Below are 27,935 nucleotides of genomic sequence, written 5' to 3' on the forward strand. Positions count from 1 at the left end.
GATATTAAAAATCTGTTGTCATGTCAACGAATATCAAGAATTAATAAATAAGTACAAACAATATTTTTGAGAATTAGGTCCTCATAAATTTAACATTTGTGCATTTCATGCTTACGACGGATATCGATCGACACTTCAGAAATTAATGACTTATAAATATTAATTAAAAAATTGTGATTTTCTAGTATGCGCTTTGTTTATTTAATATTGAAATTATATGTATAATTCGGTATCTTAAAATGAGCGATTTGTTATTAAAAATATTTTTTTACTCCATAACAATTAATAGCTAATATTTCGGTCAGTGTTGACATAGATTTATATCATAAAAAAAGCTTTTTGTGTTACGCCAGTTACCTATTCAACAATTATGGAATTTTTCCAAATGAAATGTGGACGCATCTCAAATTCTTAAATCACATAACAATTTTTGGTTAGTAGGAGAGCATTTTTCCTAAAAGTTGCGACAACTTGCTACCTATCAAATTCCAAAGAAAATATACTATTTCTTACGGAGTGATAATTTCAAATAAGTTGACGCGCTTGAATATTTTTTTTTTTTCTCTGCAGTCGTATAAAAAGGTAGTAAATATTAATCATAAAACAAGATAGACATATCCAAGTCAAATGTATTACTCTCAAATTTAAAGTAGTATTATAAAGATGAAAATTTGATTATTGGTTTATAATGGATAAAATCATAAAACACTTAACTGACTTTAAAAATTCTTTTACCTGTAGAAAGCTATATTATCAGCGAAGAACATACTATGGGTTGTATTTATCCAATTTATTTTTTTATCTATCTACCCGTTTGAAGTTTGGGCAGGTCGCTGGTAATTTTTTACTACAAAATTACAAACTTTTAATCTTATTATATGATTAACTATCTTTTTACTAATCACTCAGAAATATTGAATTTCGTTTGAATTTGACAGTGTTCATGTTGAGGGTAATCGTCTCTTTTAAAAGTAATAAAAGAAATATTTTATACTTCGTCTTTTATAGAGTATTAATGAGTATCTATCAAACAGCAGAATTAATATATGAAATAGGAAGCATATTTGGGAACTATATATATATGTTTATTGTGTTTTCCTTTTATTAGATTTTTTTGCGCGAGGTATTGTAGCAGAGGCCGACAGCATTGCCTGAAAATAAAACAAATAAATTGAAAACTAATTGAAAAGAAGCACAAGCTTTTCTGTAGTATATGGTGACACGTAATTAAATGGCTTTAATTTTATTGTAAGAAATGTTTCTGTTATTACACTTTTATATTAAATATTATCAAGCGACTTCAAAAAATGAAAGAGGTTTCCAATTCGATGGTACTTTTTTATAGTAGTCAATTAGGATCTTTCACAATTATGTGTCACCATTATCTACGTTAGTGGTCAAATCTAACTAACGTAGTTATGTCAGTGTAATAGGGTATACAAAAAAAAAACACTATTTAGTATTAGTATTATAAAAAAAAATACATAGAGATACAATACACACAAATACAAATAAATATAATACACTAACGGGTAGTAAACATCATACTGATAAAACAAAGCGCATTTACTCGTGTTACTAGGTAAATACACTGTATTGTTAATGGCAAAACTATGTTTTAAAGATCAAACAGGTATTAAAGGAAACTATTAGTAATTTTCCTTGAATATGCGAACGGATTCCAATGTGACATGTATATTAATGGCATGCACGAATGCACGCATACAATTAATGTTACATACTGTTTTATTAACTCCTGCTTGTACGAAATATGCATTCAGGACTTTGGGAAAGCCTCAAACATCAGTGCTTTTTGATGTGGTTGGTATTTCATCGTGTAAAGAAACAAACTTATATTCGGGATGACTCTCTATTTTTGCATTGATAAGTTTTTGCAATGCGTCACTTTTGTCTATAATATCTTGAGTTATTGTTTCATTTTCAAAATCTGCTACATCTTTAATATTAAAAGCGTCGCTACTATTTCCCTTTAAAAGTGTATCAGAGTCATCAGCTATATTTGCAAGTTTGTCAAGTTCAGAGCAACTTTGAAACTCGTCTATTAGTTGCTCAATGTTTTCTGATGATCTCCTACTCTGATCACCTGATGAGACCGACATTGTGTCAGATTTAGCCTTATCATCAGTTTTTTGCCAAAAAGCCAACTTTCCTGGCAATTGCAGTAATTTTCCTATTCCCGAACTATGGCTTTTAGGAATTCTACAAGGAGATTTTGACTTATGACGTCTCTTCTTTTCTGCTATGGGATTAACGACTTGCAACCCTTGGGTTGTCGTATTTTCTTTAAAAGCGTTAGTAGGAAGTTTATTTACAATGTCAGTTAAACTTTCTTGTGAAGTTGTACTAATAGCGCATTCTAACATTTTATCTGATAGTTCTTTATCGTCATCTGCTATATTTACGTTGGGTGGTGGTGGAGCTTTCGCTTTGCCATATTTTCCCCTTGGGGATTTCCTTTTACTTTTGGGAGAATTTTCTGGTGTTCCAAATGACGCTTCATCGTCACTCTCAGCTGAGTCATCATTATGAGAAGCATCAAAAGCAACTGATGCGGATGGTATATCTGGTTTAGAGTCATCTACTTTCTCAATAGACTTTGGTCCCGAAAGCTCTAAAGTTTCGTTTTTTAGCGGATGAATATATTCAGAGGACCCTGAAGTTTTATTTAAGTCTTTAAGATCTTTTTCGACTGGAACCTCTGTAACTGTCACGCTATCGTTGTCGTTAGACAATTCGGAAATAATGTCAGCAATATTTTCGTTTTCTTTTTGTAGGTTATTATTTGATAAAATATCATGACTTAAGTTTACTGTTTGATTTTGCTGATCAGAATTGTTTGTTTGATTGTTAGGATTTGTACTTAGAGGTAGATTACCCAATACTTGCACTATTTTAATTTGATCTCCAATATATTGATATAAAAATGGTGGATCGGAATGAGATAAGTAAAGAGGGGATGGGATATTAAAGAGAGGGGGCATATTCGCATATTCAAAAGTATCGTCGTCGTGTGGCTCCTCGATGATTACTTCACTTTCCTTTAAATAAAAAGGTCTTAAGTCTAAATCAAAAATAACGAAATTGAAAGTATATACTGTACACTAATAAATGCAAGAACAGACTTATAAATAATTGGAAAAGGTAAAAAAAGAAAACGAGTACCTAAATATTACTTCGTTCACAACATGCATTAAAATTTTAAACGACTAACAAAGTCATAATTTATAGTTTGATAAGATTTCTAGTTCTTTTTATTCAATAACAAGACACGCTACAATTTGTTTTCTATCTAAAATACCGATATTTATTATATTTATCTTTATAGTCAGCATAATACTTTTTTATTTTAAATACAAAACACTCAGTGCATATAGTACGACCACTTGTAAGCAACAAGCTTTATCATAAAATATGTCATTTCATATTTTTGAGCATAAATACATATATAAATTAATTTGTCCGTTAATTGATTATTTATATATTATAATTATTAATTAAATTAGCCAATTTCATTTGATACATCTTTAAAGCTCTAATGACCGATACCAGCACCAATCCTACCCTGACAATCAATTCATTTCCATTGCTAATGTATTGTCCATCTTGCAGATTTTAACTGTTTAATATTATATACCGATATTAATAATTTCAAACAGTTAATAAAAATAAGAATAAATCTGCAAGATACAAACCTATTCAATCATGACAATTCATCTCTGATATTATACAAGTTGCTTTTTTATGGTTATACATCGGATTCAAGTTACAATATATATTTTATTAATATATAATAGAGTCCTTTAATATATTAGTAAGTCACTATGATATTTACAAAGGATTTGGAAATCACTGTAGTAAAAAAGTAAATTATAATTGACTTATTATAGATTTATATTAAAATTTGAGTATAGATATTAAAAATTAACTTATTATTTATTACAATCTCACATATTTCCATAGTTTCGTGTAATACAGCATATTAATAATACAATTCACATGAACTGGGTTTCCATTAAAAACAACTTGTATATTACGTATTTAGCAGCTTACTATAAATAGTACTATATCATTAACATATCGGAATACCAGCTGAAACACTCGTTCAAACTAAGTAATTTTGTGTATTAGTGATAGCAATAATTGATATAAAAATTACTTCCATCAAACTTTAACAAGTTTAATACTATTTGAAGAAATTGTATAAATGCAATAATCTAATCAAAATTTTTACCATCCCGAGAAAAAATTATAAATAAATGCGAATTCTAATTACAAAATCTCGCATGGATATGTTTATCGTCAAAGGATTCCAAAAAAATACAGCCTATCTCTTTACGTCGCTTCTCAATTACGATACTTACAGGCGACCTGTATTCTATCCCAAATTGCACGGAGTATTTAACATACATTTAATTATAAATAGCAACTAATTACATAATATTTGTGACACATTTTGTATCAATTTCAAGTTCGACAAAATCTCATCTGAATAATGGGTAGCATAAATTTTATTTTAGGTATATAAATTTACTATAAATGAAGCATCAAAGTGTAAAAAGAGCCAATGGTGTACTGCCTAAAATGCAAGTTTCTGAAAGTCCGCAAGAACAATTGAGAATCATAATTCTCATTAGATTCATTGATATACAAGAAACAAGAGGTATAACCAGAAACTAAGAAATGTAACTGAAAATAAAGCTCAAACATCCAAATTATGTAGTGATAAAATATAACGTCCATATAAGCGTACATTGTATATAGACAGATGGGGAATTCTATATTTGAAAGGTGCATAAATAATTGTTTATATTTATGCATTTATTACATTTTTATATAAAAACATATTGAACTTCGTTCATGAATAGTCTCTGACGAAAACAATTTTTAAATTTTAATTGCAAATTTTATATAGGCATGTCATCTTGGGTTTTTGTATATCAATGACAACTCGGGATGGTCCTGAAATATTGTAATCACGGTAGATAATTATCGGTATCGGAGTTACCAGACCTCGGCGGCTTGTGGACGCTTAATGGTGGTTGTGCGGACGGCAGGTCGACGGCCGCGACCACTCAGCGAGCCCGCGCGAGACAACGCGCCCGAATTGTCCGCGCTCGAATACCCGGAGCTTATATCCTCCGATGATTTTATGTGACTGTAACAAGTGACATACATAAAAAAAATAGAAATATATTTCAAAAATTTGTCGTGTTTTTATGTGAACACACCCTAACCCGTATAAGTTAGGCTGCGTTCATATGAAAGTTGGAACTCAAATATTTTATTGGGTGTTTTTTTTTGGGAAGGGCGATAAACGAGCACGCGGTTACCTGATGGTAAGTAATCATGTCAGCCCATGAACACTAACAACACTATGGAATTCGGCAATGCGTTGCCGACCTTTTAAATAGGCATAAATTCTTCTATTGAATGTCGTATTTATTAGGAAATGCCGCTGTTGGTAATTTGTTCCATATTTTTATAATACGCGACAGAAAGTGACGCGTGAATCGTACAGTACTGGCCCGCCATTTATTTATTTATTAATTTTTTTGTTTTTTTTTTTTTTTTATACAATAATATACAAATAATGTTGATGGAAAATTTTGTATTTTGTTTCTTTCCCATGTTCTAAAATCTACTTTTCTATTTTCATAGTTACCCGTTTAACAGTCTACACCTTGTGCTACTAACCTAAAATCAGGCTCGTCACTCCTACTGGAGCGAGTGCTTCTCACATCCACGTCTACTTCAGGGAAATACATTGGCGAGCGGCTATTCGATTCGGACGCGCTGCGCCGGGTAGTGAACCCGCTGAAAAAATTAGCATTAATATTAATATATATTGAATTACAATATCATTACGCTAAGAATAGTGCTATATTCAACGTGGTTTTGGTTACTGATCTTCGGACGTATGAATGCCTATCAAAATAAGCAGCCAACGCAGACATATTCGCCGAGTGTGTTGCCTAATTCAGCACAACTTAAGAACGTTCATAACTTTAGTTTACTACAGTGTGGCAACGTCGCATTTTTCTGTTAATTTAAAAAAAACAGTTCAACATTTTTCAATGTTTTGAATATTTACTAAGCGCTCTGCTAGTGAACAAAACCTTAATAAAAACCTCATAGACTAAGTTACATTAGCATACAAATCTACTACTAAAAACTTGGCAATATTTTGATTTAAAATTTTTCAAATACATTTTTGTCATCAAGATTACAAATTTTATACACATTACATACATTAAAACTAACATTCTATGCTTGCGTACAATGGTGCTTAATATTTATTTATTTATTTAAATAATATAATAAACAAGTATGACACTGCGCCCTTTAGTACGAGTAGTAAACGAAACACATCTTGTACTGTGCATTGCATTCTACCACTATTACTACTTGTGTAAGGGCATCACCATCTGTTGTCAATGCATTTTTTTTTTTAATAGATGATAATGGAATCGTAACCCCGCCTGCGCTAATGGTATACGCTGGTGGGGCACCAGTGAGGGATAATAGGCGAGAATGAAAAGCACGTCAGTTAGCCTATCGTGAGGAATATACCTGAAATTTAGTTGGTGGTGGCACGTGGAGGTCGACCCAACAGGATATATTGCTAGCAATGGGACTGGCTACATTAATGACAATCCCTTACCCCAGTGTCAATGCACTAGGCAACTAAAAACTACGTGTTTACCTTTTAGCGCTTCGCTTTATAAGCCGCGGCTCAGTCATTACGTCATCAGCCTCATCGGCGCCCCGCTCCTCGCGCGGCTCACACTCAGTCAAATCTGATAGGCTGTAGCTCTTCCTTAGCTGCTGTACTAGACCTCCACCTCCCTGAACAATTTATAACCTTTAATTATTATGCATAAATGTTAAAATTTGAAAAAGCAATACTTAAATAGGTAATTCCTCTGGATATGTATGGAAATTTATATTATATATATGAAAAAAAAATTACATATTTATATAAAACAATAATATTTTCAGTACACTTAATAATTGTGACCCAAGCTTTTACTCGCGTGATTTATGATAAAAAAATTCTCTAAACTAGGAAATATTCAATCTATGCAAAATTTCATTCAAATCCTTTTAGTTGTTTAAGTGTGATTGAGTAAATGTGGAAGTTCGTTAAGACAAGCTTACACATTCCATTAAATTGTGTTATCTACAATATTATCCGTTAACGTACTAAGTATAAAAAAAAATTAAAAATATACTTACAACGTGATTGGTTACACCTCTGGTGTAACTGCGTCTGTTACAGAAGCTTCGTGAGGCAAAGCGCATGCAATCATTAAGGTATAAAATTTAGCCTAAGCGTTTTCTCTTAAGCTTTCATATTTAATTTAAAATCAATATTAATGAAATAAAAAGTACAAATAAAAATTTTACATTGTATTATCAAAAGAATATGCTAAGTCAGTCACACATGTTTAGAAACTAAATACATACTATTAACATCCGATGCCACAAAATGTTTTTTTTTTTATTACTCTATGAGTTCCCGCTTGATCCCACTTCTAGGAAGACGAATCACGCATACCTAGCAGATGGCTATTCACTATCGACTTGAAAAATCCAAGAAGGAAACAGAAAGATCTTTCTACTTCTTTCATATATGAAAATCATAAGACGTGTGTCAGACCTCGTTTACTTAATAATGGACCACACAAAAGAACACAGAAAATAAGACGTTATAGAATTTGACAATAAGAACTGCATATAGATAGATATATATAGATGTGGCATGGCATAATGCGAGTTCGGATGTTAATAGTCTAAACTTAGTTTAAAATTTTACAATGACGCGCTACCAGCGCTTTCACAACATTTTCATGCACATATTATATGTAGTGCACTTATTAAAACATAGATTAAATACGTCATGCTTTAAAAAAATATACATTTTTCGTATTCGTATTGAGATTATGATAGGTATGTATAGGAACAATGAAAAAAAATTTACAGGCAAATTAAAAATAAGTATTGAAAGTGGGAAATTTTCGGATAACCTAATGTACTTATAAATACATCGCTTAGTGACTTTTGTATAGGGTTTTCAACAATTAAGAAAACTTTTTAGGTTTTTAGACGAATACTTTGGCACAAAACAGTTTGGTATTTAAAAAGGAAATCTGTGTAAAAGTACAATAAAGTCGGTAATTAATCATTCTAAATTTACGATATTTAACGGTACCTACACTAGAACCTTTAGATACTACATTAAAATGGATTATATCCTATCGTAATTGCCTAAAATCAGCTAAGAATCACAGTTCATTTAGTGTATTGTTAACGAGCAGTCAGTCGACCATCAATTCATTGTTTTCCATGGCAGCCTGACTCCTGGTTCTGCGACCTCTAGATTTGCTTCGAGGCCTTTTCTCTTTAGCGACTTTACGTTTTCGCACAACATTGCCGCGACTGCGGGCCGAGCTGGGTTCATAGTCAGGATCATTCGCATCACCATCGCCGCACAGGAGATCTGGGACAGGCCCGTCGTTATCCAGTTCTACTATTTCTACGACGCCTGGCAAATTGTCCTCGGAACGCTGGAACTCTAAGTCCTCGTAAGTGTCTTGGTAACCATGGTAACCATCAGGCACGTCCCGGCCAGTTATCGCTTTCCTAGCATCTCGATCTTGCTCGGGTGACGGCAAATTGAAGTTCTGCGTGAAGCAGCGATGGAAAGGACATTTGGAAGAGATGGGTTGGAAGGGGAGAAATTAAAAAAGCGTGTTAATAAAATTAAAAAGAAAAACAAATTAGCGGCTGTGTAAAACTATGTATATGTGCGCATATAAAAAAAATGTAGCGCTGCGAATGTGGTCATGCCTGATGACAGACAGTAACAGTTAAGATGAGTTGTTTGCTTGTACAAAGTGCTTTTAGCTTTAAGAGTCGCTTAACAGTTCAATCGATGAAAGATGATCAAATTGAACAATAATAAATTGTTGTTAATGTATGGTATTAGATAATTTTATTTATCGTATCATAAAGAAAGATAGAGAAGCTGACGGCGCAACTGAGTTATTTAGACCTTTTACCTACCAAAATACTATTGTTTAAAAAAATAAACACAATTAATAATAATAATAAAAAAAACCGTAATCTTATGCTAAAAAATAAAATATATTTGAGTATTGGACATAAATAAATGGCAAGTCTTGGAAATGAACTACGTAACCGACTCTTACAGAATTGAATGAGAAAAAATCGTACAGCTGTGTATAAATTAGCACGCGTGTAAGCGAGTATTTGCAAACAGTTTGACGCACGTGTTATTTACATAACATGTTCTGTGATCAAGCATGCCACACTTGCCTGAATTTTTTGCTTGTAGTGACAATAACTCAAGTGGTAAAAACAACACAAAATTAACAAATATTGATGCAGTTTGTGATTAGACTGTAGTAATCGTAGATTTAAAAAAAAAAAATAACAACTATAACATACATTTAATTTTTTTAGATCAATAAATCCGAGATATAATTTCATCCATTCCTCTACATTCATACAAAGACTTTTTTATGTAATAAAGTGGTAACCGTCAACTAAAAACAAGAACAGCACCATGGTCTTCACAGGAGATACTGTGTACTCTGTAATTTCACTGCCATCTTCCATAAGTCAAAGCAAAATAAAACACAAGTATGTAAAGAAAATATGATACATTTATTTTTAACCTGTCGGGAAATATATAGGTGTCTTGTTCAACTCTCAGTTTTACAAATTCAATCAGACCTCTCTTTCAGACAAATATTATGTTATATAATTTACAGTTTGTGTTGTGACTTCTTGATGGAATCTTTTTATATCAACGATATAATATTATTCAGAATACTTGTACCTTGTCATATTATTTAAATTATTTTTGACTAATATAAATACCTTACTTCTATTCTCTTATTAGTGCAATCAATACTGAATCAAATTTAAAGACTAATTAAAAGTACAACTTTGAGATGGTATGTGTATATTACTTATACCAATACAAAGTTATACTTTGGCAAATATTTAATATATCACCTCCTTCATCTTTCTAAACTATCGTTAAACTCTCATACTAATCTCTGCCATACAAACACAAACGATTCATATTTAGGTTTTAATTATTTTATTACGAATCGTTATAAAGCATGTACAAACTGGTACGTGATTAGAATTTAATAAACAGTGAATTTATTAATTTTTTTGTTAAATATTAAAGACCAATACCCTCGCTTAATTTAATATTCAAATAAGAACTGTTCTATTTTTAATAATAACATGATATTTAGTATGATTTAAATGCTTTACACTATTATTACAAATCCATTGTAAAATGATATAAAAATTTTAAACACAACTACTTATTATATAATAACAGCTGCATGAATGATTCTATGAGTTCATTTTGATATTACAATATTAACGAATGGATTCACTGAAGTTTACTGAAATCAATTTGATCAAGTAAGTAGCAATTTATTACTATTACGAGTACCATTCAACTATTTAAAATTCGTTGAACTCAGAATAAATTGAGATGATAATCTAAAATTTTTACTTCACATTTGCATTTTTATGTTTTCCTAATCCATTTAAGAATAAATAGTTTAAAGTTTTTATTTCAATAGTTTCTATACAAATATTGTATTATTACTATTTAAAGAACAGATCTTGTTTGAAATTTTATGTGTAATTTCGGATGAAGCATGCCATTATCACTTGGCTATATAAGGTTGTACACTAACCTTTATGGCAGTCTGCATTATGACCGTAGTGGCGTAGTTGACGCCTTTCGTGCCCAAGTTTAGCACTGTGTGGTAACCCTGGTCTTTGGCCTTCGCTATGTACTCATCTATTTCCTGTAAAAAAAAAGTAAAGAGCCATTTTTCTTATTCTGTTCGTTTGATCGATTTATGATAGATCAATCCTATCCATACTCTTCGAGTTGTCGTTTAAGTTTTATGGTTATACTAACAGATTTTTATACTCTTAATATTCTGTCATGTCTATGTCTATAGGCAACGATAATATTTTTTATGACATCAGCTTATAATTCTTAAAAGACTTCAATAAGGCGGAGTTTCTCAATTCAATAGTCTTTATGAATGTTATGCTATATCTTTGCCAATTCTGTACCAAATATGATTCTTCTTGCTAAAAATATATACCATGTACCATGCCATATCAGCCGTTAACTGACCACTGAACATAAGGCTCTCCTATAAGGGAGGATTAGCCAATAGTTGCCACGCTTGGCAACCGCAATTAGCCTTTAGTGATGTTTTAACGCTGCTGCCCATCCCTCGACCATTAAGTTCCCTTAGTCGCCTCTTACGACACCCACGGGAAAGAGTGGCCCATTCTGTGCCGGAATTACAAGGGTAAAAAATATATAAATCCTATCAATAGATAGGGTTTATTTTCGAGTTCGGTTACTATGTTTTATTTGCCATTGAAGTGGCTGTTTTATTGTGAAACACTCTTATTATCTTTTTTTAATCGCCTACATTTAGAATACATAACATTACGTAACAATATTCTCTTATTATTAATAAGTCTGAAAAATACATTTACAAGTAATATCTATAGATACATAGTAATATTATACTTATAAGTCCAGATGACGTAGTCATAAGCATTTTGTGAACTTGAACCATTCATTTTATGAATTAATATTTTACCAATATAATAAAATTGTTAATTGTAAATGATATCTGTACATGGGAGATATTTTAGAAAAATTAAGGGTTCTTAATAGGGGTAAATATAAACTAAAACAATAAATTTTAGAAACTTTGGCTGTATGTTTATTCCGGTATCACGCAAAAACTACTGCACCAAATTGGATGCGGTTTTATTTAAATTGTAATTCAAAGACCTAACTTAAAAGCTTGTTCGTTTCATCTTGATATGTCATCTAAAAGTAGTCTATTACCTTACTTTTCCTACTTTTGGCGCGAGGATTACAACGAATTATTAATGATAATTTAACTAACCTGTTCCCTTCTGCATAATGCTGGGTGGACAAACTTTCTGTATAGTATGGAGGAGCCCTTGGTTGCCGGCGATAACAACCATAGGACCAGCACAATCTTCACTTCGTAATAGAACGGGAACCATGACAGGAACACGTCCGTGAAGGTCTCTGTGCATGTGAACAGGGCGAAAACTATCCAGTACATCATCCATTTTACCTGTAATGCAAACAAAATGGTTTCTGTTACATTATTTAGATATTATAAGACGTTACTTTTACCAGAAGAAGGGATTACTAATAAAGGATATAAGCTGATTAGTAGCCACATAACTAGCAACATTTCTTATCAGGTCGACCTCCATGCGAGCCTCCCTAGAAATCATCGTGTTATAATTATTATCGTACATTCCTAGTGAATTAGTCAACTAATCCGAGTCCATCTTCAATGTTTTTATCCCTCACTAATACCCAGTACAAAAGCAATATTTGCTATCTTTAATGCATGACGAAAGCTTTGAAATGTGTCGTAACGCCATATCAAAATTTTACTCTAAATATTTAATATTCGGGGAGTACAACTCAATAAATATTAATGTTAATATATACTACATCCATATAATATTTTTAAATGTGAATGTATCCCTATTTGTTTATTGTATACAAAATAAAAAAAAACAAAACATTTGTATTTTGAATTTTGCAAGGGAGAGAAAAGTTAAATGGATTAGTGATCGGCAAAGTAACTCGAAATTAAAACTTTATATAAGATCAGCGTGAAAATAGTAAACTATAATTAGCGCTTAAAAAAAAATCGGTGGAAACACGTGCCCAGCAGTGGGCGTTAAAGAATTATTAAGATATCATATCCATAGTACCATCGTAAATAAATAAAAAAAGCAAAAGTTGGTAAGATAATGGCATTGTATTGAATATTTAAATCAATACAGTCATTATGTAGATATGTATATATTATATCGTCCCTTTTGTTTACTTATCAAAAATACGTTGTGTATATATTATTGCGATAATTATATGATTATGTACGTAATAAGAAATAGTCCAACAATTTCGTTATAATTCATACAAAATAGGTAAAACAAAGAGAAGACAGATTTACAAATTTTGTATTCATACAAAAAGTACGTAAAATTAAAAACAATATATAATGAGAGATGCCCAAAGTAACTAACCATAACATAACAATCAAAATTGTATGTAGGTACAATATGGCAGGAACAAGGCAAAGGACACAACGGGAACTGAAGCGTTTCAAGCAGTTCGAGCATGCAGCCGTGACAAGGCCGTCATTGTGCTTAGCGTTGGTTGTGTATTTTGTTAATTATTTTCACATGACATTGGCATTAGACATAGTTCCTTTCACCTCACGATCCATATAAAATTTAGTTACTAAAAACAAAAGTTACTTACGTATTCTTTTAAATTCTTCGTCCGGACAGCTTTATATGATGCGTAAGCCGGGTAGAGAGTGCCGAATACCAATCTGCAAAATGGATACACGAGGAAGTAAGATATCATCCTTGGGGCGAACAAGCCGGTCGTTATGGCAAGTATACCAAAGTTCCCGATTGTGACACTAGGTATGCATCGGCTGAGAGCTAAGCCGAGGTTCACTATAAATCGCTTCCAGACTCGGCCGCTCGGTGGCTCGAGAGGGGAGTCGTCATAATCGTCGTAGCCTTCATCCGCGTACGGATCGTATTTCACGAGTTCTGTATTGCTCTCTGGTTTGTCTAGTTTGGTGGCAACGACACGAGCGTATTCAGCTTCGATCTGGTTGACAATGAGCCGTACACTGGACAGTCCGAGACTGAGCGTCGGTAAGCGAGGGTTATCGTCACGGTAACCGCGTGCGCGGCCTGCCTCCATGGATACGAGCACACCACGACATTGGAATCTACCAGATCTGTTTATTCACTGAATTTAACATTTTAACGTCCATCCGAGTGCTCTGTTTTGTTAAAAACTACTACAAATTGTATATGCACAATTTAATTGTAAAAACACACACAAGATGTGTTCGAACTAGATAGCGTGATCAAGTTACCTTGTAAATCAATAACATTGGTTTTTATTGTCAGCTTAATTCGGTTCGTATTGTAAAATCACTTGATCGAAAAATTTTATAATAAAATGAGTATGTAAAAAAAAAAACAATTTGATACAATAAAAATATAATTAAATTTCAATTTGATTAGTAAATTTGTTCAGTCATTAATAATAATGACATTTTGGGAGAATTAAACTGGTTGTTATTTACTAGTTTTGTGAAGCTGTAGTATAGACTATAAGTAGATGACTTGAACGCCTTACAATATAGAAGATATATGTGTAATAATTGCTATATATTTTTATATATTTTTTATTACATTTAAATTAGTTTTTTATACGTAAATATATACATATCTGTCACGCCCGTCTCCTATTATGGTAGGCAGAAATAATGGAACGCCAAATGCTTTGATTCAAACAGACTCCTTTCGCTTCTTCCACAATCTTTTCATACACGTTCGCCGGTTACGGGTACTTTTAATCTGGCCCTTCTTCAGCACGTCGCCTATTTCGTCATAGTCGTAGAATACTGACGGATATACATATATATATATGTGTGTAATATTCGTCAGATCCGTCAGTATTCTACGACTATGACGATTTGGTCGACATACGTCCGTCTATTTTCGCAATTCGTAAACTGGCCGTGTGGTCTCGGTATGGAATAAGCCACCCCCTACCTTTCCCGTGGGTGTCATAAGAGGCGACTAAGGAAACTTAATGGTCGAGGAATGGGTTAGCAGCGTCCCTCTTCAAGTCTAACTGCATTGTCAGGGGGGAAAAGGATTGTTAGAAATTGGATCTATAACAGGTCCATTCCTAGCAATATAACCTATTAGATCGACCTCCATGTGGTTCCTCCTGGAAACCATCGTGACTAATTATTGTTGAATTCGTCACGATGGATTGACTGACCTGCTTCGTCCTCATCTGTCATCACTCACTGGTGCCCCGCCAGTGTATACCGATAGCGCAGGCGGGGCTACCATTCCATTATCACCCATAAAAAAAAATTGCGTTGTCAACCTGCTTGGCAAGCATAGCAACTACTGGCAAAACTCCCCATATAGACAAAGGCTTATATTCAGCAGCGGGCCACTAACGAATGATAATGAATTCATAAACTATCATTTATAAATGACACGTCGGAATAATACCACTGAGGAACAAATTAATGATTTCAAAGTGATTTCGTATCATAGAAAATATTTATTGAACATTTGTTTACAATTCCTATTGATTTCAATTTAGAAACGAGCAAATTAGATTTATATTAAAAATACCATTGTTAATATAAGCTTTAATAATGCCACATCTGTTTTATAATTAACTAAACGTTATATTCCTTTTCATTAACATGAATAACCTACATAACGTGATGTATTAGGTAATAAAGTTGCATCATGATCATTAAACCATCATTTCAAACATTTAAGAATTATCCATTGCATTACAGAAAATACATCATATTGAATAATATGTATTAAGAAGCAGAGAAGAATAAAAATGCCCTATTATATTATTCAAAACTATGTAGACAATAAGCACTATAAAATTAAATAATAATTAGGATATTGTAAACATTTTAAAACGAGATTTGGCCGCAGACGAAATCTGTTCAATGTCCAGTAGTGAGCCAGTTTTTTGATGTCTGAAAAAATTAATATCATTCGGTCCGTATATTCCATTCTACATGTTCACTGTCTGGCAAAGCGCAAGAGTGCGTAACAATTTAACGAGCTACCACTAAATGAAATGGGCTACACGAAAATAGAACATAACATTATGAATAGTATTGATACTAGAGACCATTATATACTTCCTTCCAATGAAAATTGTTACGATAAACGCTTTCACTGGATTGTAAATATTAATGAAAATATCGCATATACTCTGCGAAAACATCATCCATTTTACAGTTAAAAGTCCATCTGTTAAAATCTATTCATTACGTGATTATTATTTTATATCTATACCACTGTTAGGCTGACTGAAAGAGATTTTTTTTTACAAAAGTCGTCTGCTTAGTACCTTTGTTCCATTCGTGTTTCTAGCGAAAAGCAGTTATGTTTGTATGGCTGTACATTCAATTTGCTAGTATGGCAATGAAATTACAGGATACAGAAGCATAACATATTAGTCCTCAGGAATGGCAACGCATGAAGAGTATCATGGGCGATAGAGTATATTACGTAATGTCCGTGGTACTGTAAAATTCTTTGTATAATAAATTTTTATTTGGAACAAAAACATTAATTACAATATTATTGAAAAACGAGGATATCCGCAGCAGTATAAAACTCTGTCGCGAATATCTACGCCCTCCTCCTTATTGCAGGATTCCAAAACAAACCAATTAAGACGTAAACGTACTGTGCATATCTATAGGGGACGATTATTGCTTTACATCAGATGGGCTTGTTTGCCATTCTAAATTGCATAAAAAAGAAAGATTTTCTGAGGATATGTCCACCTTTGCTAACATACTTAGTGCATTATTATTAATTTTAATGCACTACTTAGAAAAATAATAAACACAGTCAATTTCACAAACAATCTCTTCCAGGCAATTTTTATGTATTGTAGAGGGCAAAAAATATACGTTGATATGAATAATATAACATTTCATGTATACAATGTTTTTGTGGATTTTTAAGCGACTACCAAATTCTTAGTTCTTAGCTATGTTTGTGGTTACTTTACGCAATTACGTCACCGATGGAATTTACTCCCGTGTTGGTACCATGTTTTTTCCTTGCGAAACAAAAATACTTCTATACGCGAAGCAAGTGTCGCGCATTAAAAATCAGTGTACCAAGACAGAAACCAGTAATGCTCTTGGGTATATACCTACAATTCAACGAATGATGTGTAATAAATTGCAGACATCTGTAGTCTGCAACGCCAATTTAAAATGGTCTACCCCGCTATGGACTGGACACATCCAAAGTATTAACGATACGGACTATCCCACTTGAATAGTGGATTGCTACACTGGATGACTTTGAAATAAACAAGCCAATTGCCTTTCAGATGCGATACAATATATAGATAGGTCTATTGAGAATTTACTAACAACAATAGGTAGATTAGATACTTAGGTGCTAATTGCATTGTGCGTTCAAAACAATGATAATTTGTTTACATGTTAATAACGCTAGTCTAAATATAAATGTACCGCTATTGTTGAAACTGGTTTGTAATAAAATAGTATTTATGACAATATTGCTAAAATTACACACATAAATGCACTAATTACCTACAGATGTACATTATTAATTTCACTTTATTGAGTGTAAAGAATTGGACTGTTGATTATTTTATCTGGAAATTAAGTTATCTTTAAAACATACGCTAACAAATGATTCGATAAGTACTTATTTTTTTTTTTGAAGGGTAAGTACTATAACATAAAGAAGAATTATAATCATATTTTCTAAATTGATAACGAGTAAAGTAAAATGGACTCTAAATATTTACGTAATATGTGGATTTCAACAGTTAGTTGCTTTTTACTACTGAACAACTACCGGTAGTTGTAAAAGTATCGTAAAAATACAATGAAAAAATGAGATAATTATTTTTAAATAGTAGTTACGACTAGATTTTTACCCATTACTTCGTATGCGAGGATTTGAAATACAATGAAATATATAGACCACTTTTAGACGGCGTATCAATATAAAACATACAAAAAATATAACTGTGAAAATCGCAGCAAATTTCGTACAGTAGCTTTTGCGTAAAGGCAAAACAAACATTCACACAGCCAGCAAAAATATAGTTTTGGTTATATATTGCTCTTATTAAGAGCCCTAATATCAATTTTAATTAAATATCTCCCATGTACAGAGATTAACTAGATAAATAAGACAGGCAAAAAAATCTAACTACAAGTTATATTACCTCAATATACAAAGCGACAATTTAAATCTAAAGGGATAAAATAGACGTTAGAAAATAGAGATCAAAGGTAGCTATATAGTTTTATATAGTATAACAGATGATTAAGCAAAATAAGGCTTTACACATACACAAATAGATCCTTATGCACGGTCTTTGTTTATTACGCAAATATGATTTTATTCAATTAATAAATCACATATAGATACACAACAATCAATTAAAATATTGCATTAACAAAAGAACAAAATCTGTATTATATGATGAACAAAGCAATTAAAATTTGATTAATAATATACCTATTTATGATGATATATTTATTTTACAGATCACGAGCTGTAGAACGCATCAAAGATGAAACTAGAACATATTTTGAGGAAGTAGCCACACATGTACGAGAAAATTGTGGGTTAGGGTATGATTTCGCAACTACCTAATAATCAAAGCTTAAAATAGGCGAGGAAGCCGACCCATTTGCTCACGCTACGAAATAGATTGAAGATTATAAAACAAGCAATGTTCCTAATTCAATAAGGATACCGTACATGATAGACGATGAGATAAAAGCTTTTAAGAACAGTTTATAAAGAGCAAACAACTCAGCCAGGGACAACCTTGACGGAAAAGGTGAACTTAATAAATATTTCATATACCTGAGAACACTTTTATGTACGTTGTGAAAGTTCTAGTAGAATTCCATGTAAGGAGTACGATTTGAAGCCGTTATAATGTACTAAAAATACTATGTATGACGCAAACAAAATCAATGAGGCGAAAAAATTATCCATGTGTAAACAAAGTAACTGCATCGAGTTCCTAATCAACGATTCAATAAATTAATAAATATATTGATGCAGATTTATTTATAGAGATAACAGATTATAGCTGATAATAAATAAAATATAAGCGCTGAATTAAGAAGTATACAGGTATAACGTATCTTGTATTTGTACATATCTAGTATAATTTTTTGTTAAATTTAATAAACTTGTGTTGTGGAATTATTGCTACTATTGCACATAAACCTTAGGCTCGTAAAACTGTTCTGAAACTTGTAGTTACGAAAATACGATATCACCCCCGCGATGGCGGAACGGCATATAGGTCAAGAACCCTGGTGCGCTGGCTTGAGAGCGGTGCATTCAACAATCATCTCACGCAATGTTTCATATCTTTTGTTCTATTCCACTCCTTATTTGTAAACAGTAAGGTTGTCGATATTGGATGCAAATGTAAATTATTTACCTTTTTATTATAAAACTAGATTTGTGCTGAAATAAAACAATACAAACAGTAGCAAATAATTTATAAAATAATTTAATTTTCTAATTAATTCAATGCTTTTGTTATAATGGCAAGCCTACAAGCCTTTTAATATAATTTTAGCTTCGGACAGCCCTGTACAATGTATTTGTGATTTATTAGTATATAATATTAACTACACACACTAGTATACAATATACCCTTGCGTTCTGTCTATAAAGGTAAAATATCTATTTTGGTATGAGTCACGACATGTAATATTAGTTGTGGCAGCAGCGGTAAGAATTCTATACAATGATTTATCTATTATCACGTTTCTATTATACAAAAATGAACCAAATTGTACTGACTTGTAATTATACAAAAACATTTTTGTCTTTAGGAGTGACACTGTATAAGGATATTGTCAATGCGTAATATCTATGGATGTCACAGTATATTTTGTAATGTCAATAGGACTGTTCAAATCTTTAATACAGACGGCGGTTATCACTTTCCAATTGACTAGCCATTTCAAATAAAATATACAATTCAGAGAATAAACGGACCCTGACGGAATAAATACTCGCGTTGTTGGCTCTTAGCAACTAAGATAGGTATAAAGCGAGAATTTAAATAACTCTAAGCGTTCATAAACTTACTATACAGGGACACATGTTTTCAGTGAAACCAAGAAGAAGACAAATAAATAAGGTCGACTAGACAAGAATCTCTTCCTTGTCAATTATTTGCTGTGTGTCTATCATACTTATCTAGCAAAACACACGGATGTAAGTATATATAAAAGGTTATAAATAAGGTTTATGACTAAAATTAAATTCTAACAATTTAATAAACTAGGTCAATAACAATGCGATATGGGAGCAATCTACCTAGCATGATTTTCTATATAAATAAAACCGTAGAAAAACTTTAACCACTACTTACAAGAAAAAACAATAACAGGTATTCTGTTGAAATCAACGAACTTGTACATTCATCACTGCCAAAACAGTTTCTAAAATTCTGCTTCAAACCACAAGAACACGCAATCATATTTATCACTTTGATTTAAAACTTTGGATATGTTTTTCCAATGCGAATAAAAAAAATGGTCAAGAAAGTGGGTCTTGTTAGGACTACGGCTATTTAAATTAATGTTGCCGCTCTAATAAAATCCCTATGCCTTACCGATTTGGGTTCAAATCCTGATCACGTATAGTATGTATCCGTTTCCATCCTTTCTCTAACTGTTTAGTTATCGGGCGTACCAAATATGATCATCATTCCGTTCTTCAGGGTCGTTAATAAACATTGAAGCATCGCTTGTTTAAACAAGTATATACTTATATATCAGTCTTATGAAAAAACCAAACGTCTGGCTTAGAAGTTATAATTCTAATAAGCAAAAATAAATAATCAACCAATGTGGAAAAGCAATTTTTAACTGTCTAATAATAAATTATATTACATCACAGAAATTTTCGATCAGATATATCATAAACGTAAAACAACGATAGCCTTAATATAATATTAAATTAACTATGGATGCGCTAATTAACTATAGTTCACTACAACTATAAAATAATTGTGAAATCTCTTTAAATTTGAAGTTAAACATGGTATCGATAGCTATCTCAAAATCTGACGCGATGATGTCATTACTAAATTTGATATCGTGTTGAATCCGTTAATTTGACCATATAAATGGAATTATAATTCTGTTTTTGTATTTTCAGATTACGAGTAGATATAATTTGTTTTATTTATGTATTTAGTTTTTTTAACATAACACTAGCGTTATAAAATGACTATGGACTGCTATTAATAATTATTTTATCTTACGATTTACAAATATATTGTTTTTTGACGGTCCACCTGATGAAAAATGGCAACTGTCGCATATAGACATAAACAGTACCGTGAGAATAACAGAGTATAATAGATTGTCCATGATACTCTTCATGTATTACCATTTCTGAGAACTATGGTGTTATTCCTCTGTACCCTGTAATTTCATTGCCGTAACTCACCTTTTAAACTGCAACAAGACCATGCGAACAATTGAAAATTCAAGTTAAGTTCAAAAGAACTAATAGGGACTTGTGAAGACTAATTCGTTGACATATGTGCTATGTCAACGAATACGAACTTGTCCAGATTACTATCAATTTAGGTACATGTTTTTATATCGCGAACAATGACAAGAAAATTACTACGATCATCGACATGAGGCAGAATACTAGAGTGTGATAACAGAATCACAATGTTTGATTCCACAATTTGGCCTCCTTTTTATAGGATAAGGAATAGTCTTTCCTATTTCTTAATAGTAGAATAATTCTATCTAGCTACTCTAGTAGTCGCGCTTCGCAAGTGGATTGGCAACCGCAGTTAGGCTTTTAGTGATGTTTAAAGAGGAACGCTGCTATTTATTACTCGACCATTAAGTTTCAAGTTTAAAAGCAGGTCAGTCGACCCATTGTGACGAATTCAACAAGAATTAACTAAGATGGTTTCCAGGAGGAACCAATGGAAAGTCGATTTGATAGAATATAATGCTAACTATGAAGCTTTTACAACCAATAACTAACAATCTGTTTCCTCACAATTACAGAGGTTTGGTTGGGATTTGATGTTGGAATTCCTAGACTGCAGTTAAACTTTATCCGACTGAACTATTACTGCTTATTAGTACTACTCAGCATTGATCTTTCCGATAGGAATTATGATAGGAGGATATTATTTCTTAATGGATAAGTAATAGTAATCCATAATACTTGTTAGAAAAGCCAACCTGCGTGACCCCGATACTGTAGTAACTTCCTGTCTATTGTAACAAGCGGTCAAGCGTGCGGCCACCGTTCTTTATAATTACAAATTCGTCACTGTAACTATTTATACTTAACAACTATCTGGCACATAATAATGATATTAACGTTCAATAAAGTGGACGAATGCATTTCGCATTTCAGGATATTACAATGGTTTGTCCACTTAAAACAAATGAAACAACATCTACTATGTAAGGATCCCAAATTTTGAATTTTTGGAACTCAATTTTAAGATAAAGAAGGATTTCTCAATAATTTACAAAACGCCAACAAACTACACCCGTTTAGCAATATATAAAATTGAGGAGATAGAAAGATTTCTGATCCCTAGACTAGGTCTCTACAAACGTTTCTGTGTGTAAAGTATAAAGGAAGTGGTACTGTACAGTGGTAAAAAATGGCACATAACTATAGGTCATTATCTAAATGCTAATTTAGTACTTGAAACAACGAAGATAGTTGAAATTCTTTATAAATGATATATTTGAAACTTTAATATGGGGCCAGTAAGAATATTTAAAAAACAGGTATTTTAAAATTGAAAAATTAAAACAGTAGCTGTACGCACGTCATAGAGCAGGGTAATTATGCCATAGTTATTTTGGCGCGTACCCTACATTGGTGGTGTTTACACTATTTATACGCGAGCTCATGAGTATGTATGTACTAGCAGCCACAGCACAGTTACAATTTTCAGTAATACATATTTAACTGTATTATGAATCACGACTCAGCTTAGTTGTGCTCGAATAGGTTCCTGACTTGAAGAAGCCGATGCACTCTTTCACATTCCTTTTTTCATATACTAACCATGATAATAGAAAAGATCATAATTATATTAGACTAATAAATAAAGGTAAAAAAAATAAATACAATAAATATAAATTGAAATGTATTTATGACACAAAAGAAAACTAAAGTAACTTAATTCTTAAAAAATATTAAATATAAATTACGACTACATGATCCTCGTAATAAATAGTTATCCGTATGTCAAGCTTTGTCCGTGAAGACATTTAAATTACAAGGGTATACGTCACTCGCAAAACTGGGTAAAGGTGCACGTAACTCCGACGAGGTTACACCGAAAAAGGCAAGACAAGTGGTCTCAATAAGAACATATGTGGCGAGTCAAGGCACACGACAAGCCAGCTTAAACAGATTCAGCGCACTCGGATAGGACAATCACTGATAATTTCAATAAACGTAGACCGAACGTCGATAAATGAATCACTCTACAGTTAGGTGTCAACGCACTTCACTTATTGCATAGAAGAAGCGGCGCGAGCGCAAGCCGTGAGCGCCATGAACTAAAGCTCGTCTCAGCTGCACCCCAGAGGCGAACGGCCGAGCCTTACCCGAAATAGCACCCGGCAGTGCACAGGGGTACTCTGATGACGAATTCCGCGATGCCACCAAACATAAATATTTGACACGTCACATCAGATTAAGTTACAAAATGAATGCTTGTAAATCTTCTTTTAAAGACGTCTTTAGACGTTACGTAAGATGAAAATCAGGGAATTTTATATTACAGTTGAGGTTATAAAAATACAATTAATAATATATTAAAAAATAAAGACAACATTAGTCTCCAAGAAAGCTAGGCAACGTCTGAAGGTGAAAACAAGAATAAAAAGGCTCAGCCATACCACAGTGCTGCCAAATATTAGAATGGCACATCCCAAATACAAGAATGGTTGGACCATAGCCAATAACAAGTTGAACAGTAGTTTGGAAGATGTTGAATGCTATCAAGATAGTTTTTAAATTATAGATAAGTGCTAATATACAATGTTTATTGTTTTCCAAAAGCTTATATCAGTATTATCAGTAGCCCTTCTTCCACTGTTTACGATAATTTCAAAGCATAAAAAAATTCCGAATTAGTAGTATCTAATTCACAATTTTTTAAAGGGTTCTATGATTGAACTTGATCTCACTTAATGAGAAACCTTCAACTATGGAGACACAAGCTCCTTGTGTACTCACAACCAGTTTATACTTATGTAACATGATGTTCCAATAATGTAATATGACCAGAAAGTATATATTTTATCCAATTTAGGCTTTTTAGCTGTTATTAAGAGAAAGTAGTCATTCATGTTTTTACAATACCATATTTTTGGATACAAATATAAAAAAACAGTTGTGGAAAATTTTTATTTTTAAATTCCATATGAACAGAACTAGTTTTTTTAAACACACACTCTTACACTTTAAAAAAGGTAAATACTCTCAGTGTTTAGTTTCTTCTTTGGTGTGAATTATGATTTATTAAAATAAAAAAATGGTAACTGGTATTGATAGGATATCATGAGTACTAACATAGCTTGTACATATATACTAACAATATCAAGGGTACCTGCCATAACTTTAAGTGATGGTTGGCACTCTTTACGTCAGTGTAGGTACCGACCAATACAGTTCACAGTTTTATAATACTATTTTACTGTAATTTACTGTTTGTTTTCTATTCTGCTAAATTGTATTGTTAAACCCTTATATTATTTACATCTTGTAAATTAATTTTGTCAGTATGGTGTTGTAGCACATGGAACATTTTTACATAATAATTTTTCCTGTAAAAGCTGAGATTCTGTCAATATAATAAAGAAATATGAATAAAATAAAATACATAATACATTTTAAATACAAAATATTGTCATACATAACAATAAGATATTATCATAAAATATAGAAAGAATATTATAATAAAATATATAAAAATATCTTTGGTTTCAGAGTAAGAATACAACATATCACCGTTCCTTTTTTATTCTCATTATATTTTATAATTTTTGTTAAGGTTTTATTAAATCTGACTGACTGTGCTAGTCTTATAGCCTACATCCTCCACTTATGGGGAGACTTGTGGCCAGCTGTGGGGCATTAATGGATTGGTAAGTTATATAAATACTCCTAAGATTAATTTTCTTTTTTTCATTTCTATTGTTTATTATTAATATTATCACCAGTACAAAGGTTTTTTATGATGTTTATTTAGTTTCATGAGTACTATCTATCGATTATATCAATATGTTTACAGGTAATATTATTCTTTTTCACATTAATATATTTTCAATTACAGGCATATTTTAAAAAATATATGTATTGGAGAGATGAGTAATAATCTGTTGAATGTTATATCTAAAGACTATACTATTACCCACTTATGTGAGGCTTTTTTTTTAATGGGTGATAATGGAATGGTAACCCCGCATATGCTATCGGTATATGCTGGCGGGGCACCAGTGAGGGATGATAAGGGACAATGAAAGCAGGTTAGTTAGCTCATTGTGATGTATTCCACTAGAATTAACCATGATGATGTCCAAGGGGAACCATGTGGAGGTCGACTTGATAGGGTGTATTGCTGGCAATGGGTCAGTTAGATCCCATTAGTAACAATCCCTTCCCCTCCCTTATGTAAAGGTGGTGACCTTTGGTATCAAGTTTCTATACTGTTGCCTTTTACCTTCATTATAAATAAAGGTTTCTGACATAGTTTACCAGGGGGAAGGGATTGTTAGTAATAGAGACTAAGGACCCTATTGCTAGCAATATACCCAACCAGGTCGACCTCCCTGTGGTCCCCCCTGGAAACCATTATGCTGAATTCCAAGTATATTCATCACAATGGGCTAACTGACCTGCTTTTTTTCATTCTCATCTATCATCCTTCACTGGTGCTCTGCCAGCATATACTGTTAGAGCAAGTAGGGTTACCATTCCATTATTATCCATTAAACAAAAAGACATAGTTTACCAAACCAATGATTTATATGTGCTTTAAGAAAAAGTATGAAGCTAGTGAAAATAAATTTAAAAAATCAAACATGAATTTAAAGCATTCAGAGGTTTAGACTGACATTTTCTAGAATTAAAATAAAGCATATTCAACTGAGCTACCATTACTCACAACAAGGCAGCATTCCAGACAAAAAAAAAAAAACAATTTCAATCATGGCAAAACCAGTTATTTTGATTTAAAAACTAAACAACTGAACTGATTTTGATAAAACTTCCATGAGACAAATTTAAGTATATTTTTTTCAGATAAAAAATAATTTTCTAAATCGGTTTATAACTGATGGAGTTATAAGGCAACAAACACAAAGAAATATAAACATGTTAAAAATCTCTTCTTTTTTAAAAATTGAATTACATATGTAAGGCAGTTAGATATATGTTTACAATTGTTTATATATTTAATTAATATGCTTTTGTACATTTACCTATAATATAGATATTAGGTTATGCCAGTGTACACATGTGGATTTATCCCTTAAAAGGATTTCTTCTAGTCAACCTTAAGAACCCAAAAAGAGGAAGTATTTAGAGGCTTTGTATTGTTGTTAGTGTTATTACATACAATGATAAAAAAATTTACTATAAATAGGTATTTAATATATTAAAGTACCTATTACTAGCCTATATTACACTTATAGTCTAATATGTAGCTTATACTGTTTATTACAGTTTATTTTTTTGTAATAATTTTTATATAATTAATTTATATAACAAAGAGTAGTAGGTAGATATGTAATGAAAATTTAACCATGCTTCCATAGCAAACTTCTGAATTCATGGCCTCACTTATAAGATCTATTTAAGAAAAGAGGCAACAAAAATAAGGACTTGACTTCTTTAATATTATTCACATATCTATTATGATTTAAGTGAACTTTTGGTCAGTGAGCATACCCACTTAGAGATTTTTGTTTTAGTAATTGTTTTTCCTTTAAATCTATAATAATGACAATAGAAAAGTTGCCCAAAAGTAAGAAATTAAATACCTAAATAAAAAGAAAAATATAACCCTCAGCATGTAGGCAATTTTGAAGGTTCATACATTTTTATACATCTCAACAGCAATTTAAGTTAATTAATAGAAAAAGCAAGCCATTATGTATGAATGGTAATTTAGATACCTATCTAAATAGAAAAAAATAAAATTTAAAAAATATAGACCAGAAATGTCAAATTTTTATTTAAGTAATTATGGTGCTCCCAAAGGTATCGATTTTCCAGAAATAAAATTAGCTCAGATAAATATGAGATAAAATATTGAAATAATAATTAACTAATTAATTATAATAGAAAACCGTCCATTGTTCGAACAAAGGAGCTATACAAAAATAAATTAGATAAAACGTCACAAAGGCCTATTTTAATTTCAGAAAAAAATATAATACTCACATAACTAATCGGGAAATTATCGCCGATATCATATTAATAATCACATAAGAAAAATCCTTTTAAATAATCACAAAAGTAAACATGACAAAACACAACTGATCAGCAAAAGTCTACTTCGCCATATTGCAACGATATGAACTGTTTTGATCACGTGATCTTTCCAATCAATATGGCTGCTGGACCAAAACGTTTTCATATTTTATACCGTTTTCTTCGTACTTTTGGCGCCATCTATTGTGGAATAGCAAAAATAGAGTAAATTAGAACTCGTGAATACCGTAAATAAAATTTACGATGCTGATGAGTTCTTTGTGGTGTGAAAATAAAAGAATCAAAATAATTATTAATATTTTAACCTATTGATGGTATATAAACCATGGATCTACTCTTCGAGCAACGTTCGAGAGATTCTTGAAGGCTCTGTCTTCAATTATAAATACCCTCCATCGCGTTTGTTTTTGTCAAGTCGCCATTTGTTCGTTGCCATCAGTAATCTACATCTCTTCTTTCTAGACTAGTTTACAATTAATTTTATCATCTGTTTCTCACTCATTTCGGGAAGTATCTAAGTATGTAATAAATACGTGCAAAGTGCGGTATATTTTTAAGTTAACAGACTGAATAATCATATTGCAATTATAAAGTAACGTAATTATAAAGAAAAGAAGAAGATTTTTTTT

At 31.9% G+C, this 27,935-nt stretch overlaps 1 protein-coding gene across 2 annotated transcripts; it reads right to left on the reverse strand.

Annotated features, from left to right (window-relative positions):
- Positions 1 to 1,016: 1,016 nt before the first annotated feature.
- On the reverse strand, positions 1,017 to 27,435 carry LOC113509922 (uncharacterized). 2 transcript variants are annotated; one of them, XM_026893349.3, is made up of 9 exons: positions 27,256 to 27,435; positions 13,433 to 13,505; positions 12,024 to 12,221; positions 10,773 to 10,886; positions 6,725 to 6,867; positions 5,716 to 5,835; positions 5,032 to 5,176; positions 1,743 to 3,059; positions 1,017 to 1,151 (listed from the first exon to the last, which is right to left on the reverse strand). In XM_026893349.3, exons 1-8 carry the CDS (start codon positions 27,285 to 27,287, stop codon positions 1,797 to 1,799), a joined length of 2,088 nt encoding a protein of 695 aa, XP_026749150.1. In that variant the 5' UTR covers positions 27,288 to 27,435; the 3' UTR covers positions 1,017 to 1,151; positions 1,743 to 1,796. The 2 variants fall into 2 exon arrangements, with proteins under 2 accessions (XP_026749150.1, XP_026749151.1); XM_026893350.3 differs by lacking the exons at positions 10,773 to 10,886; positions 12,024 to 12,221; positions 13,433 to 13,505; positions 27,256 to 27,435 and adding an exon at positions 7,258 to 8,240.
- Between the last annotated feature and the right edge of the window lie 500 nt (positions 27,436 to 27,935).

This window comes from Galleria mellonella, unplaced genomic scaffold, assembly GCF_026898425.1.
Source record: "Galleria mellonella isolate WM207_F2 unplaced genomic scaffold, CSIRO_AGI_GalMel_v1 utg57, whole genome shotgun sequence".
In the NCBI taxonomy this organism is placed as follows: domain Eukaryota; kingdom Metazoa; phylum Arthropoda; class Insecta; order Lepidoptera; family Pyralidae; genus Galleria; species Galleria mellonella.

Coding starts and splice junctions, on each gene's coding strand:
- LOC113509922 (XM_026893349.3), bottom strand. CDS start 27,287: ATGATATCGGCGATAATTTCCCGATTAGTTAT. Junction 13,506..27,255: donor ATAATTTCCCGATTAGTTAT/GTGAGTATTATA, acceptor TCCATTTTGCAG/ATTGGTATTCGGCACTCTCT. Junction 5,836..6,724: donor ATAAAGCGAAGCGCTAAAAG/GTAAACACGTAG, acceptor TAATTTTTTCAG/CGGGTTCACTACCCGGCGCA.